The sequence below is a fragment of the Schistocerca piceifrons genome, chromosome 1, assembly GCF_021461385.2.
Source record: "Schistocerca piceifrons isolate TAMUIC-IGC-003096 chromosome 1, iqSchPice1.1, whole genome shotgun sequence".
NCBI classification, from domain to species: Eukaryota; Metazoa; Arthropoda; class Insecta; order Orthoptera; family Acrididae; genus Schistocerca; species Schistocerca piceifrons.
Window position 1 is genome coordinate 243,064,563 of NC_060138.1, and position 17,128 is coordinate 243,081,690.

At 46.3% G+C, this 17,128-nt stretch overlaps 1 protein-coding gene across 3 annotated transcripts in view; it reads left to right on the forward strand.

Moving 5' to 3' along the window:
• The window catches only part of LOC124786830 (serine/arginine repetitive matrix protein 1-like), a 631,128-nt gene that overhangs the window by 547,167 nt on the left and 66,833 nt on the right, over positions 1 to 17,128 (forward strand). For all 3 annotated transcript variants that reach the window (XM_047254293.1, XM_047254294.1, XM_047254295.1), the window contains exon 8: positions 14,949 to 15,438. In XM_047254293.1, coding sequence (XP_047110249.1) covers positions 14,949 to 15,438 — 490 coding nt within the window. The remainder of the gene's footprint in view (positions 1 to 14,948; positions 15,439 to 17,128) is intronic.

A 17,128-nucleotide genomic window follows, 5' to 3' on the forward strand; every position in this document is an offset into this window, starting at 1 on the left:
GACACCCTTTTTCTTGACATAGTGCAATAATTCCACGTGGCATGCATTCAACAAGTCGTTGGGAGTCCTGTGCAGAAATATTGGGCCATGCTGACATTCTTTTGCCTGACGTAGTGCAGCAACTCGACGTGGCATGCATTCAACAAGTCGTTGGGAGTCCTGTGCAGAAATATTGGGCCATGCTGACATCCTTTTCCTTGACGTAGTGCAGCAACTCGACGTGGCATGCATTCATCAAGTCGTTCGGAGTCCTGTGCAGAAATATTGGGCCATGCTGACATCCTTCTGCCTGACGTAGTGCAGCAACTCGACGTGCCATGCATTCATCAAGTCGCTGGGAGTCCTGTGCAGAAATATTGGGCCATGCTGACATCCTTTTGCTTGACGTAGTGCAGCAACTCGACGTGGCATGCATTCATCAAGTCGTTGGGAGTCCTGTGCAGAAATATTGGGCCATGCTGACATCCTTTTGCCTCACGTAGTGCAACAACTCGACGTGGCATGCATTCAACAAGTCGTTTGGAGTCCTGTGCAGAAATATTGGGCCATGCTGACATCCTTTTGCCTGACGTAGTGCAGCAACTCGACGTGGCATGCATTCAACAAGTCGTAGGGAGTCCTGTGCAGAAATATTTGGCCATGCTGACATCCTTTTGCCTGACGTAGTGAAGCAACTCGACGTGGCATGCATTCATCAAGTCGTTGGGAGTCCTGTGCAGAAATATTGGGCCATGCTGACATCCTTTTGCTTGACGTAGTGCAGCAACTCGACATGGCATGCATTCATCAAGTCGTTGGGAGTCAAGTGCAGAAATATTGGGTCATGCTGACATCCTTTTGCCTGACGTAGTGCTGCAGCTCGTCGTGGCATGCATTCGACAAGTCGTTGGGAGTCCTGTGCAGAAATATTGGGCCATGCTGACATCCTTTTGCTTGACGTAGTGCAGCAACTCGACGTGGCATGCATTCATCAAGTCGTTGGGAGTCCTGTGCAGAAATATAGGGCCATGCTGACATCCTTTTGCTTGACGTAATGCAGCAACTCGACGTGGCATGCATTCATCAAGTCGTTAGGAGTCCTGTGCAGAAATATTGGGCCATGCTGACATCCTTTTGCTTGACGTGGTGCAGCAAATCGACGTGGCATGCATTCAACAAGTCGTTGGGAGTCCTGTGCAGAAATATTGGGCCATGCTGACACCCTTTTTCTTGACATAGTGCAATAATTCGACGTGGCATGCATTCAACAAGTCGTTGGGAGTCCTGTGCAGAAATATTGGGCCATGCTGACATCCTTTTGCCTGACGTAGTGCAGCAACTCGACGTGGCATGCATTCAACAAGTCGTTGGGAGTCCTGTGCAGAAATCTTGGGCCATGCTGACATCCTTTTGCTTGACGTAGTGCAGCAACTCAACGTGGCATGCATTCAACAAGTCGTTGGGAGTCCTGTGCAGAAATATTGGGCCATGCTGACATCCTTTTGCCTGACGTAGTGCTGCAGCTCGACGTGGCATGCATTCAACAAGTCGTTGGGAGTCCTGTGCAGAAATATTGGGCCATGCTGTCATCCTTTTGCCTAACGTAGTGCAGCAACTCGACGTGGCATGCATTCATCAAGTCGTTGGGAGTCCTGTGCAGAAATATTGGGCCATGCTGACATCCTTTTGCCTGACGTAGTGCAGCAACTCGACGTGGCATGCATTCAACAAGTCGTTGGGAGTCCTGTGCAGAAATATTGGGCCATGATGACATCCTTTTGCCTGACGTAGTGCTGCAGCTCGACGTGGCGTGCATTCAACAAGTCGTTGGGAGTCCTGTGCAGAAATATTGGGCCATGCTGACATCCTTTTGCCTGACGTAGTGCAGCAACTCGACGTGGCATGCATTCATCAAGTCGTTGGGAGTCATGTGCAGAAATATTGGGCCATCTTGACATCCTTTTGCCTGACGTAGTGCAACAACTCGACGTGTCATGCATTCAACAAGTCGTTGGGAGTCCTGTGGAGAAATATTTGGCCATGCTGACATACTTTTGCCTGACGTAGTGCTGCAGCTTGACGTGGCATGCATTCAACAAGTCGTTGGGAGTCCTGTGCAGAAATATTGGGCCATGCTGACATCCTTTTGCCTGACGTAGTGCTGCAGCTCGACGTGGCATGCATTCAACAAGTCGTTGGGAGTCCTGTGCAGAAATATTGGGCCATGCTGACATCCTTTTGCCTGACATAGTGCAGCAATTCGACGTGGCATGCATTCAACAAGTCGTTGGGAGTCCTGTGCAGAAATAATGGGCCATGCTGACATCCTTTTGCCTGACGTAGTGCTGCAGCTCGACGTGGCATGCATTCAACAAGTCGTTGGGAGTCCTGTGCAGAAATATTGGGCCATGCTGACATCCATTTGCCTGACGTAGTGCAGCAACTCGACGTGGCATGCATTCATCAAGTCGTTGGGAGTCCTATGCAGAAATATTGGGCGTTGCTGACATCCTTTTCCCTGACGTAGTGCAGCAACTCGACGTGGCATGCATTCATCAAGTCGTTGGGAGTCCTGTGCAGAAATATTGGGCCATGCTGACATCCTTCTGCCTGACGTAGTGCAGCAACTCGACGTAGCATGCATTCAACAAGTCGTTGGCAGTCCTGTGCAGAAATATTGGGCCATGCTGACATCCTTTTGCCTGACGTAGTGCTGCAGCTCGACGTGGCATGCATTCAACAAGTCGTTGGGAGTCCTGTGCAGAAATATTGCGCCATGCTGACATCCTTTTGCCTGACGTAGTGCTGCAGCTCGACGTGGCATACATTTAACAAGTCTTTGGGAGTCCTGTGCAGAAATATTGGGCCATGCTGACATCCTTTTGCTTGACGTAGTGCAGCAACTCGACGTGGCATGCATTCATCAAGTCGTTCGGAGTCCTGTGCAGAAATATTGGGCCATGCTGACATCCTTTTGCCTGACGTAGTGCAGCAACTCGACGTGGCATGCATTCATCAAGACGTTGGGAGTCCTGTGCAGAAATATTGGGCCATGCTGACATCCTTCTGCCTGACGTAGTGCAGCAACTCGACGTGACATGCATTCAACAAGTCGTTGGCAGTCCTGTGCAGAAATGTTGGGCCATGCTGACATCCTTTTGCCTGACGTAGTGCTGCAGCTCGACGTGGCATGCATTCAACAAGTCGTTGGGAGTCCTGTGCAGAAATATTGGGCCATGCTGACATCCTTTTGCTTGACGTAGTGCTGCAACTCGACGTGGCATGCATTCAACAAGTCGTTGGGAGTCCTGTGCAGAAATATTGGGCCATGCTGACACCCTTTTTCTTGACATAGTGCAATAATTCGACGTGGCATGCATTCAACAAGTCGTTGGCAGTCCTGTGCAGAAATATTGGGCCATGCTGACATCCTTTTACTTGACATAGTGCAGCAACTCGACGTGGCATGCATTCATCAAGTCGTTGGGAGTCCTGTGCAGAAATATTGGGCCATGCTGACATCCTTTTGCTTGATGTAGTGCAGCAACTCGACGTGGCTTGCATTCATCAAGTCGTTGGGAGGCCTGTGCAGAAATATTGGGCCATGCTGTCATCCTTTTGCCTGACATAGTGCAGCAACTCGACGTGGCATGCATTCAACAAGTCGTTGGGAGTCCTGTGCAGAAGTATTGGGCCATGCTGACATCCTTTTGCCTGACGTAGTGCTGCAGCTCGACGTGGCATGCATTCATCAAGTCGTTGCGAGTCCTGTGCAGAAATATTGGGCCATTCTGACATCCTTTTGCCTCACGTAGTGCTGCAGCTCGACGTGGCATGCATTCAACAAGTCGTTGGGAGTCCTGTGCAGAAATATCGGGCCATGCTGACATCCTTTTGCCTAACGTAGTGCAGCAACTCGACGTGGCATGCATTTATCAAGTCGTTGGGAGTCCTGTGCAGAAATATTGGGCCATGCTGACATCCTTTTGCCTGACGTAGTGCAGCAACTCGACGTGGCATGCATTCAACAAGTCGTTGGGAGTCCTGTGCAGAAATATTGGGCCATGCTGACATCCTTTTGCCTCACGTAGTGCTGCAGCTCGACGTGGCATGCATTCAACAAGTCGTTGGGAGTCTTGTGCAGAAATATTGTTCCATGCTGACATCCTTTTGCGTGACGTAGTGCTGCAGCTCGACGTGGCATGCATTCAACAAGTCGTTGGGAGTCCTGTGCAGAAATATTGGGCCATGCTGACATCCTTTTGCCTGACGTAGTGCAGCAACTTGACGTGGCATGCATTCATCTAGTCGTTGGGAGTCCTGTGCAGAAATATTGGGCCATGCTGACATCCTTTTGCCTGACGTAGTGCAGCAACTCGACGTGGCATGCATTCAACAAGTCGTTGGGAGTCCTGTGCAGAAATATTGGGCCATGCTGACATCCTTTTGCTTGACGTAGTGCTGCAGCTCGACGTGGCATGCATTCAACAAGTCGTTGGAAGTCCTGTGCAGAAATATTGGGCCATGCTGACATCCTTTTGCCTGACGTAGTGCTGCCGCTCGACGTGGCATACATTCAACAAGTCGTTGGGAGTCCTGTGCAGAAATATTGGGCCATTCTGACATCCTTTTGCTTGACGTAGTGCAGCAACTCGACGTGGCATGCATTCATCAAGTCGTTCGGAGTCCTGTGCAGAAATATTGGGCCATGCTGACATCCTTTTGCCTGACGTAGTGCAGCAACTCGACGTGGCATGCATTCATCAAGTCGTTGGGAGTCCTGTGCAGAAATATTGGGCCATGCTGACATCCTTTTGCCTGACGTAGTGCAGCAACTCGACGTGGCATGCATTCAACAAGTCGTTGGGAGTCCTGTGCAGAAATATTGGTCCATGCTGACATCCTTTTTCCTGACGTAGTGCTGGAGCTCGACGTGGCATGCATTCAACAAGTCGTTGGGAGTCCTGTGCAGAAATATTGGGCCATGCTGACATCCTTTTGCTTGACGTAGTGCAGCAACTCGACGTGGTATGCATTCAACAAGTCGTTGGTAGTGCTGTGCAGATATGTTGGGCCATGCTGACATCCTTTTGCCTGACGTAGTGCAGCAACTCGACGTGGCATGCATTCAACAAGTCGTTGGGAGTCCTGTGCAGAAATATTGGGCCATGCTGACATCCTTTTGCCTGACGTAGTGCTGCAGCTCGACGCGGCATGCATTCAACAAGTCGTTGGGTGTCCTGTGCAGAAATATTGGGCCATGCTGACATCCTTTTGCTTGACGTAGTGCAGCAACTCGACGTGGCATGCATTCAACAAGTCGTTGGGAGTTCTGTGCAGAAATATTGGGCCATGCTGACATCCTTTTGCCTGACATAGTGCAGCAACTCGACGTGGCATGCATTCAACAAGTCGTTGGGAGTTCTGTGCAGAAATATTGTTCCACGTTGCCTGTGTAATTGTCCATAACTGCGAAAGTGATGCCGGTGCAGGACTTTGTTTATGAACTGACTTTTTAATTATGTCCAATAAATGTTTGTTGAGTTGCGAAATCAGTCGCGCGAATTGTCCAGAAAGTTCTTGAATTTTGGCCCAGTGATATGGAGCATTGTCCTTCATGAAACTTCCATCGTTGATTGGGAAGTCAAACAGAATGAGTCGCTGCAAATGGTATCCACGTAGCTGAACATAACAATTTCCTCTTGATGATCAGTGCAATTGGACCAGAGGATTCGATTACATATACACCAGGCTCATCCAAGAATTGTGCCCGGCGGCAGCGGCCGCGCTTTGCTGGCGCAAGGCAGTGTAGTTCAGCGCCCCTATCGCGGCCGTGTGTCGCTCGTGTCGGCATAGGAGCGAGAGAGAGAGCTGCGGAGCGAGTGAGACCGCACACCACTGCTCTGCCCTGGACTGTCCCGTGATCAGATCGAACGTAAACAAAATAACAGAGGAAGCACAGCACTGTAAAAGTGGTCGATGCGCGGTAAAAGAAGCAAACCGTTTACTGTTTAGATAACAATTAGTGTTCGTGTGGAAGAATTACTATGTAGAGCTTTAGAAAACAATATTCAAAACAAGACTCGAAGAACAACTTAGTAGTTCCCTGACCCACCGGTTGATTCTACTAGTATCGCATATGAGCACTCGTCACATGCAGAGTAAGCATCTTCTGAAAGATAAATCAAGTTCTTAAATGAACTAGTGTCAGAAATATTCTATTTTAGAAATACTTTTACGTAAGGGATATAGAGTCTCATTCTCCCTATTAGCAGTTGGAAGTAAATATGTTTTTTTTTTCGTCGTTGTTGTACTTCGTGCCAAAGAAGACCATTAACATTTTACACATTGTTAATTTTCGAGGAAATGATTCTGTCTAGTTTTGGTACAATATTACGGGTGACTGCTAACCACAAAGAATTAATCAAATTTTTATCGCTAAGTAGCGAACAGTTCTTACTTTTAGTTTCTTAGCAAGTTTTAAAAGGGAAAAAAAGGCTCACAAATATACGTGGAATCAAACATTGAGCGACCTTAATGGCGTGTTGATGCAAAAGAGGATAAGCCTCTCCTCGAAAACAGTTGTAAAAGACAAACCGAAGTTTTACACATAAGAAAGCGGTCCTTCAGGCGGATATCGCACTGCAGGTCAATCAGCTACAGTTGCAATAGTTGTGACACGTCCTCTGTCCTCTGCCCGAAGGGGAAACGGGAGAACAAATACATCCAAGACTGGTTGAAGCTCACTTGTCTCCAAAAATCTGTTTTCAATCTCTTCTTGCAATTTGCAAATGATTTGAACGTAATCTGAAAAATCCACATCTTCTTTAACGTAGTATAAAGTAGGGGAGTGTCCACAATTCTCATCGTGCAACTCTTTTCTCGACAAAATGTGTTTTTTTTTTTTTTTTTTTTTTTTTTTTTTTTTTTTTTTTTGTGGAATGGCGGAATCGTCTGCACTGAATCAACGACAGAGTGATTTTCACCTTGGAGTGAAATGGGTCTAAGGCTTGCAGTCATGGACTGTGCGGCTGGTCCCGTCGGAGGTTCGAGTCCTCCCTCCTCCCTCGGGCATGAGTGTGTGTCTTTGTCCTTAGGATAATTTAGGTTAAGTAGAGTGTAAGCTTAGGGACTGATGACCTTAGTAGTTAAGTCCCATAAGATTTCACACACATTTAGTGAAGGTATTTGCCTCCTTTCATTGAAGCTGCTGGACATCTAGTTAAACAGGGTGTACCTTTTGTACTTTTTGAACACTTGAGTCACGTTTTGGGTGATGTCGACCCTCTGTGATATTGCCATCATTTTCTGTATTTTTTTTGTTTTTTTGTTTTGTTTTTTTTGGAGTGAATTGTAGTAGGGGATCTCCGGATACTCCGATATCTGCCAGAAATACTTTCAACTGGCGATGTGTGGGTCCATGCGAGGGAACATAATTAACCGTTGGAACAACTGTGTCCATAACATTTCTTATGTTGACAGTCTTCGCACTAAGGGCCTCCTGGTGTATCAGACAATGGATTGCCGCGAATAAGGAACAGTCGACTTCAGCCATTTTTGACCTGACGTAACCAGCAATCCAGTGCGTAACCCTCGTAGCCCCATCCGTTGTGTTGCACTGGTCATGCGTTCCCATTTCAAACCTACTGACTCGGACATGTTTTCCACAGCTACAAAAGTATCCAAATCCATGGTTGTCTCTTTCAATGGTATAAGGTCGAGAAATTCTTCGGTGACACGCAGGTAGTCGTCGGCACTCGGAATCAATATGACGAGCTGAGTTTTGTCCACAACGTCCGTGTACTCTTCAAGAGCGACAGAAAATGAAATTAAGTTTTCCGCTCTCTCCGTTAATTGCTGCTCCACATCTGGGGCCATAGCTTCGACTGGGCGAGCAACAGTTTGAAGTGAAAGAGCTATTTTTTTTCAAGTTTTTCCGTGAGGTCTGCTGGCCAAATACAAGCCACCGAGTTGACCAGGAAATCCTTGATGCAATTCCCAGCCGCAAACGGTTTCCCTTCTTTCACAGTTCTCAGCGAGCATTTGTAGCTTGAATGCAAACCTCTCCCACCTGTTTCCTTCTCCTACCACGGCAATAAAGAAAAAAAAGCTCTTACAATTAAATTGGAGAAATCTGTTTTTAAAACACTTTAATCATTTTAACAACTAATTGTTTCATTCATTGAAAGCCAAATAAGATACTAACAACAAATATCAGTTTTAGATGCGTTTTTCTCCATGTCCTATGAAAAGCGGTCAAAGACGCTAGCGAAGACAGTCAAATGTGGGCGCAAATTAAATTTTTATCTATTGGAACACTTGCGTTTTAATTAACTACAAACATAGATCAAACTACAACATACGTCTTCCCATACATCAAAACACAAATACACAAAAACAGAGAATGACTCGTAATGACACTTTGCTCTCCGACAGAGCATTTGTGACGGCATCTCAAAAAGTGGCAAAAAGCAACGCACCTGAAACTTTTTCTTATATCTGTGCGACGCGAATTAATGCAAACAAAATATAAAAATTAACCGAAAACAAATGTTCCTTGTTGCTGACAATCTGATGTTCGATAACTGGCACATTGGTAAATGACATTTCAGATTATAAAATATAGTTTTATTTATCATCTTTATAAATAATAAAAGTCATACGATAGTAAACACTTACATCACTATAATTCGGCTTGATATTTTCTTTTAATACTTTGACTGGCGTTCCTTTCCTTACGATAAATTTTCGAACTGATCTGTGCAACAGGTACTAAAGTGCCGTTCAGTCGAGCATTCTTTTTAGTACTTGAGGTTCCGATGACATACTAAATGTTTGGCGTGATTTTAGACAGCAGTACAACAAAAAAAAACCTTTATTTCCTACTCGGGTTCAAATAGTGCGGATGTGCTGCTCCTCCGCTTTTTGGTTCAAATGGCTCTGAGCACTATGGGACTTAACTTCTAAGTCCCCTAGAACTTAGAACTACTTAAACCTAACTAACCTAAGGACATCACACACATCCATGCCCGAGGCAGGATTCGAACCTGCGACCGTAGCAGTCGCGCGGTTCCGGACTGCGCGCCTAGAACCGCGAGATCACCGCGGCCGGCCCTCCGCTTTTTGTCTGCTGCTGTTGACCATTCATGTCGATCCACTGTAGCCTTACGTCTGTTGACTAACGTCTTTGTGTCGTATCAATGCTTCTGACCGCTGCTGGCGCGGCGGTCTGTCTTACGTACGAAGCGCGCGTACAGCGGCATGGCGAGGCGCGATGGGTGGACACTCGCTGGCCTCGGGCGATCGCGACAGCTAGCACTCCAGGGGCACAGATTGGACGAGCCTGATATACACACATCGCACACCCTTATGGAATCACTACCAGCTTGCACAGTATCTTCTTGATAACCAGCATTCATGGCTGTGTGGGGTCTGCGCCAGATTCGAATCCTGCCATCAGCTCTTACCAACTGATGTCGGGACTGAAATTTGGCACTCTCGGTACACTTTTGACGCTGTGGATCTCTGAATATTGAATTCCGCAACTACTGTCGAACTTTAGAAAAGTGTTGTTGCTCTTATGGCGTGTGCTTCCGTAACCAATCCACCACGTAGTTGGAAAATGGGAAAAAAGCATGCGCTAAGTGACAATGTAGGCGAAAGTGTGAGTTGAGTCATCACCACAGGCAGTCACTAAAGAGGACAGCTGAAAAAGTCATTGCTGCACTCATGAACACTGCCAGCGTCAAAACAACATGAACGGAGCTCCAGAAGCAGGAAACTACAGTGCGAACTGCAATTTCAAAACCACACATGAGTGACGCAAATGCCCATGATGAGAATACGTGTTGCTGAAGTTCTAAAAATTGGTCTGTAGAATAATTGAACAATGCCATTAGGTCAGATGAGCCTCGTTTCACACTGTTTCCAATTTCTTCCGGAGTTTACGTGCAAAAAGGGAAAAAAGGCGGGTGGTCGATCCTGATTTTGACACCCATATCGTGATATTACGTGTTTTCCGTGGGTACTATGCGAAGAATTATGCGACCATTATGACTTGTAAGGTCCGTCCCAGGGTACAATGTCTGTTCCCCAATAGTTGTGCTGTGTTCCAAGACGACAGAGCCACCCTTAGCACAGCTCAAATCGTCCAGGAGTGGTTTTATGAGCACGAGGACGAATTGTCGCGTCTCCCGTGGCCATAACAGTTACCAGATCTCAATATTATTGAGCTTTGGTGTCTACTTCGGAGAGAAGGATCTGTGGTCGGTATCCACCTCCATCACCGCTACCTAAACCTGCAACTATTTTTCACTGAGACTGATATAAGATCCGCTTGAAAACCACACAGGACCTGTATTTATCCATTAAGAGACGTCTGGGAGTAGTTATGAATGCCAGTGGGTTTCCCATACATGTTAGGAATGTTAAAGTGTCGTGTTTTTTGAGTTTCCATGTTCATGTCTACCCCATGAATATAAAGCTAAACGACTTGAAACTGAATATTTGAAGATAAACAAATAATTATTATTGAAATCTGGTTTCGCAAGACAGTTGCACAAACATTACAAACTTTATTTTTGCTAAGACCATTAATCACACATGCCCTTAAAAAATTCATAAATAATACGGCTGAAGGCAAGAACAAAAGTTATTAAAAGTCCCTCAAGGAATACACACGGCTGAAAGCCTTAGTTACAATATAGAAGAACTGAGGGTTTAAGGCGTGTATAACAACAATTTCAGTAAGAAAATTTTAAAAGGTTTTAAACAAATGACCTTTCAAAATTTAAATTTAAGACGGTTGAAGGCCTTATCTTTAAATATTTCACATAAAGTTCGGCTGAAGGTGATATACTGAACATAGAACAACTGAAGGCTTAAGGCCTGGACAACAAAATTAGGATAGAGAGGGAAATTTTCATGTTTTCAAATGATTTTTCAAATTTTAATATAAGACGTCTGAAGGCCTTATCTTAAAATATTTCACGTAAGGTTCGGCTGAAGGCCATATACTGAACATAAAACAACTCAAGGCTTAAGACCTGGATAACAGAATTAAGGCGGAAAGGAAAATTGTCAAATTTTCAAATGATTTTTCAAATTTTAAATGATATTTCAAATTTTATTTTAATTTGGCTGAAGGCCTTATCTTAAAATATTTCATGTAGAATTTTGGCTGAAGGCCACATACCAAACATTAAAACAAACTAAATTAATACACGGCTGAAGGCCTCGCACAGTACCTGAGACTAAAAAAAAACGCAATCCAAAACAACAGAACAGTGGTGCTCAGAAGCGTTTCAAGGGTTGACCTGGGGAGGAAACTCCAGCATAAATTTACGTGAGACAGGCAGCCAAGTGTAATACTAAATAATCGGGTGGCAACACGACCTACGGACATCTGAAGAACCAACCAAAAACCTAATCAATTGCCTTCCACCCGACCAACGACACGACAACTGAAAATATCAGCGAGGGCGAAGATACCAGCAGCACTAAGTCTTGACAATTGGCGTCTAAATATAGTCAAGGTACATTAACCACTCTAAAAAGATATATATATATATATATATATACTCCTGGAAATGGAAAAAAGAACACATTGACACCGGTGTGTCAGACCCACCATACTTGCTCCGGACACTGCGAGAGGGCTGTACAAGCAATGATCACACGCACGGCACAGCGGACACACCAGGAACAGCGGTGTTGGCCGTCGAATGGCGCTAGCTGCGCAGCATTTGTGCACCGCCGCCGTCAGTGTCAGCCAGTTTGCCGTGGCATACGGAGCTCCATCGCAGTCTTTAACACTGGTAGCATGCCGCGACAGCGTGGACGTGAACCGTATGTGCAGTTGACGGACTTTGAGCGAGGACGTATAGTGGGCATGCGGGAGGCCGGGTGGACGTACCGCCGAATTGCTCAACACGTGGGGCGTGAGGTCTCCACAGTACATCGATGTTGCCGCCAGTGGTCGGCGGAAGGTGCACGTGCCCGTCGACCTGGGACCGGACCGCAGCGGCGCACGGATGCACGCCAAGACCGTAGGATCCTACGCAGTGCCGTAGGGGACCGCACCGCCACTTCCCAGCAAATTAGGGACACTGTTGCTCCTGGGGTATCAGCGAGGACCATTCGCAACCGTCTCCATGAAGCTGGGCTACGGTCCCGCACACCATTAGGCCGTCTTCCGCTCACGCCCCAACATCGTGCAGCCCGCCTCCAGTGGTGTCGCGACAGGCGTGAATGGAGGGACGAATGGAGACGTGTCGTCTTCAGCGATGAGAGTCGCTTCTGCCTTGGTGCCAATGATGGTCGTATGCGTGTTTGGCGCCGTGCAGGTGAGCACCACAATCAGGACTGCATACGACCGAGGCACACAGGGCCAACACCCGGCATCATGGTGTGGGGAGCGATCTCCTACACTGGCCGTACACCACTGGTGATCGTCGAGGGGACACTGAATAGTGCACGGTACATCCAAACCGTCATCGAACCCATCGTTCTACCATTCCTAGACCGGCAAGGGAACTTGCTGTTCCAACAGGACAATGCACGTCCGCATGTATCCCGTGCCACCCAACGTGCTCTAGAAGGTGTAAGTCAACTACCCTGGCCAGCAAGATCTCCGGATCTGTCCCTATTGAGCATGTTTGGGACTGGATGAAGCGGCGTCTCACGCGGTCTGCACGTCCAGCACGAACGCTGGTCCAACTGAGGCGCCAGGTGGAAATGGCATGGCAAGCCGTTCCACAGGACTACATCCAGCATCTCTACGATCGTCTCCATGGGAGAATAGCAGCCTGCATTGCTGCGAAAGGTGGATATACACTGTACTAGTGCCGACATTGTGCATGCTCTGTTGCCTGTGTCTATGTGCCTGTGGTTCTGTCAGTGTGATCATGTGATGTATCTGACCCCAGGAATGTGTCAATAAAGTTTCCCCTTCCTGGGACAATGAATTCACGGTGTTCTTATTTCAATTTCCAGGAGTGTATATATATATATATATATATATATATATATATATATATATATATATATATATATACAACACCAAGGCTGTGCCAGACGGCATCAACAGAGCGAGGAAAACACACTTCTATAATAAGTTACAATCAATTCAATAATTAAACAACATAGAGGAAGACGGCAGCAAAATTTTGCCGACTTCAGCACACCATACGTTGATGCTTGCGAGAACGGCCCAGGAAGCAACAACCTTCCGTGAACGAAGAGATGTCACAGCAGTTGAGGTTTCATAGCAGGTTAACTGATTACTCAACTCCAGTATCCAGGTTCGGTGGGTCACCAACTTTGCAGCTCTCGCAGCTAGTGCCTCACAAATCCGACCACGTGTGCACGCCGCCAGTGGCCTCGGCCTGACCGCGGGCTGTGGAGACTTCCTCGCTGCTCTGTCGCAACCGACTGACTGCCTCACACACACCACCACACGGAAATATGGCGGCCATACTATATACGGTACAGCAGTAGTAGTATCGATAACCACTGTTGCTTCTACAAATTGAGGCAAGTCAGCAACTCGTTATGGTAGCAACTCAGGGAGGAATAAGACGCCACTCGATTGTGAGAAAATGCCAAAGAAGAAACAGCATCAACCTGAGCCGACCAAGGCTCAATTATACGTAATAATCATTTCCTTTCTACTGGCCGCGGTGGTCTAGCGGTTCAGGCGCTCAGTCCGGAACTGCGGGACTGCTACGGTCGCAGGTTCGAATCCTGCCTCGGGCATGGATGTGTGTGATGTCCTTAGGTTAGTTAGGTTTAAGTAGTTCTAAGTTCTAGGGGACTGATGTCCCCAGATGTTAAGTCCCATAGTGCTCAGAGCCATTTCCTTTCTACTACGTAAATCAGCTAAGTGAAATATTTTTATTAAAAACAGAACTAAATTTTAGTTGCAAAGGGCTATTCTTCTACATCTACATCTACATTTATACTCCGCAAGCCACCCAACGGTGTGTGGCGGAGGACACTTTACGTGCCACTGTCATTACCTCCCTTTCCGGTTCGAGTCGCGTATGGTTCGCGGGAAGAACGACTGCCGGAAAGCCTCCGTGGGCGCTCGAACCTCTCTAATTTTACATTCGTGATCTCCTCGGGAGGTATAAGTAGGGGGAAGCAAAATATTCGATACCTCATCCAGAAACGCACCCTCTCGGTACCTGGACAGCAAGGTACACCGCGATGCAGAGCGCCTCTGTTGCAGAGTCTGCCACTGGAGTTTGCTAAACATCTCCGTAACGCTATCACGCTTGCCAAATAACCCTGTGATGAAACGCGCCGCTCTTCTTTGGATCTTCTCTATCTCCTCCGCCAACCCAACCTGGCACAGATCGCACACTGATGAGCAATACTCAAGTATAGGTCGAACGAGGGTTTTGTAAGCCACCTCCTTTGTTGATGGACAACATTTTCTAAGGACTCTCCCAATTAATCTCAACCTGGTACCCGCCTTACCAACAATTAATTTTATATGATCATTCAACTTCAAATCGTTCTGCACGCATACTCCCAGATATTTTACAGAAGTAACTGTTACCAGTGTTTGTTCCACCGTCATATAATCAAACAATAAAGGATATATCTTTCTATGTATTCGCAATACGTTACATTTGTCTATATTAAGGGTCAGTTGCCACTCCCTGCACCAAGTGCCTATCCGCTGCAGATCTTACGGCATTTCGCTACAATTTTCCAATACTGCAACTTCTCTGTATACTACAGCATCATCCGAGAGAAGCCGCATGAAGCTTCCGAGACTTACGTTGGATGTAAACAGCTCCGAATGAGCAATTGAGAATAAATGTGTACGAATATTAACCATACTACTAGCAAACCTTTAAGATGGGTTTTCGTCGTAAGTTTGCATATTTTACTTTTAAATCCAGTGTATTTGTTCTTTAGTGTGACAGAAACTACTTGCTATTTGTCGTTGACGTGCGCAGGAGTAACGAGCCACCGCGTCGAACAGAAGTCTGACCACAGCCGCCCGCAGGCCGCTGGCAAGAACGAGCTGCCCAGCCCGGAGCAGGCTCCCCGGAATGGCGACCCCACCAGGAGGCCGCCGCACACGGGCGCGGCCAAGAGGCGCCCCAAGAAGAGGCACCGCACGAAAGCGACCAAGCACGCCCCGAGCAGGCAGCTACCTGACACAAAGCCTGTGAGCAGCAGCGGCAGCAGTAGCAGTGCGGGCCACGGCTCGCAGCAACACCACCGCCAGCAGCAGCAACAACAACAACAACAACCAGAGCAGGGACAGCTCCTGCAGACACACAGAACCGCGCCAGCCCAGCCTCCACCGCGCAAGTTCGGCGGCGGCGACATGTCCCTCGAGAGTCGCATCCGGGCGCTGAAGAAGATCGCGAGCGGGTCCCAGGAGGACGAGCTGACAGCGGCGCATTCACCGGAGCTGCCTGCCTTCTACTCTGGCGACAGGTAACTAGTTTTTGCCTTTCACGTCGTGTGGTATTTTCGGAGCGACGAAGCAGCAGCAGCCACGTCAGCAAGACACGCGCTGCTGTTGCGTGTTGTGGAAAGGAGCGGACGGTGACTGTTTCTGCTTTCACTACTCTTGTCTCACTACATTCGGAAAACATTCAGAAATCTGTGGGGCATGAAGTATGAGATTGATGTCAACCGTAATATTCATCACAATATTCAATTAAAAATCGTCACATAACATGTTTCTGATGCTATGAACACATCAGAATACCTTCATATGTATTTTAGTACTTTCAACATTGCTGTCAGCAATCGTGATAATGTAGTATATAAGAAACTATCAACCTCGATTGCGGTAATGAAACCAACCATTACCTAGGTTTCAGCTCAAGTAATTGAGCATTTTTAAAATGTGACTACGCCTCTTCAGGCTGTTTCAGTTTTATTTCCAGACCATGCCCGCGTAGACATAAGTATTATAGAATCAGGTTCATCTTCTGAAGAAGGCTCAATTACTTGGGCTGAAAACCTAGGTAAAGGTTGGTTTCATTACCGCAATCGATGCTGATAGTTTCTTGTATATTACCTTGATATGCAGCGTGAGGGCGAACCATAGAGTTAACAACGAATCTGGCCCATACACAAATACGAAACGATCCAAGAAGTAACTGTAACGGAAATCGAGAGTTTCGACAGGCGTGTCATTCGTTGGACAATGTATTATTGTTCCAAAATGAATGGTGAGCGCAGGGCTGATTCCAGTTCTGCAAAAAAAAAAAAAAAAAATAAAAATATTCTGAGCATCCATCTGCGTCCGCGAAAGTAGAGCAGCAACATAAGATATAGACGGAGAAAAACGGCATAAAATCGGAAATTATTAAGGAGAAATAAGCAGATTTGCTATAAAGAATTCGACCCGCAGAGCAGTACATTAACAGCGCTATGCCTCCTATGTACTTCAGTGAGACTTACATATTTTCGTTAACCCCTTGTCATCATTTTTGGAGTTGAGACAAAGGCATTATTATCATTTAAGTCCCGACGAAATGTTGTGACTTTGACTTTCAGGAAAATGTTTATTTATGCTTATCCATTACGGGTTATTATAGAAACGTGACTGTAAATTAAATGTAACTAAGTTCTGCAAAACTGCAACCAGTCACTTTCTTGAATAGTTATGTTTTATTTCATGAACCGGTTTTCGAACCTTTTGAACTTCATCTTCAAATGGTTTCAGGATGTTACATCATCATTCGTAGCATAATGCTGGGTGCTGGCTCTATGACAAAAAGATGGAACACACTTTAATGTATCGCCATGACTATTGCTTATCTGTTGATATGGATGTAAGTTTAGTTTTTTAATTACTGCGACAGTATAGGCGGCTTTTTTCGGTTAGTGTCCATCATAACTGGACATCAAAAATGGAGGTAGACAGATGTCTATCACAACTGGATATCAAAGATGGTGGCAGACAGATGTCCATCACAACTGGACATCAAAAATGGAGGCAGACAGATGGACACTAATCGAAAAAAGCCGCCTATAACGTCGCAGTAAGTAAAAAACTAAATTTACATCCGTATCGATAGGTAAGCAATAGTCAAGGTGATACATTAAAACTTTTTCCATCTTTTTGTCACATAGCCAGCACCCAGCATTATGTTACCAATAGTGATGTAAC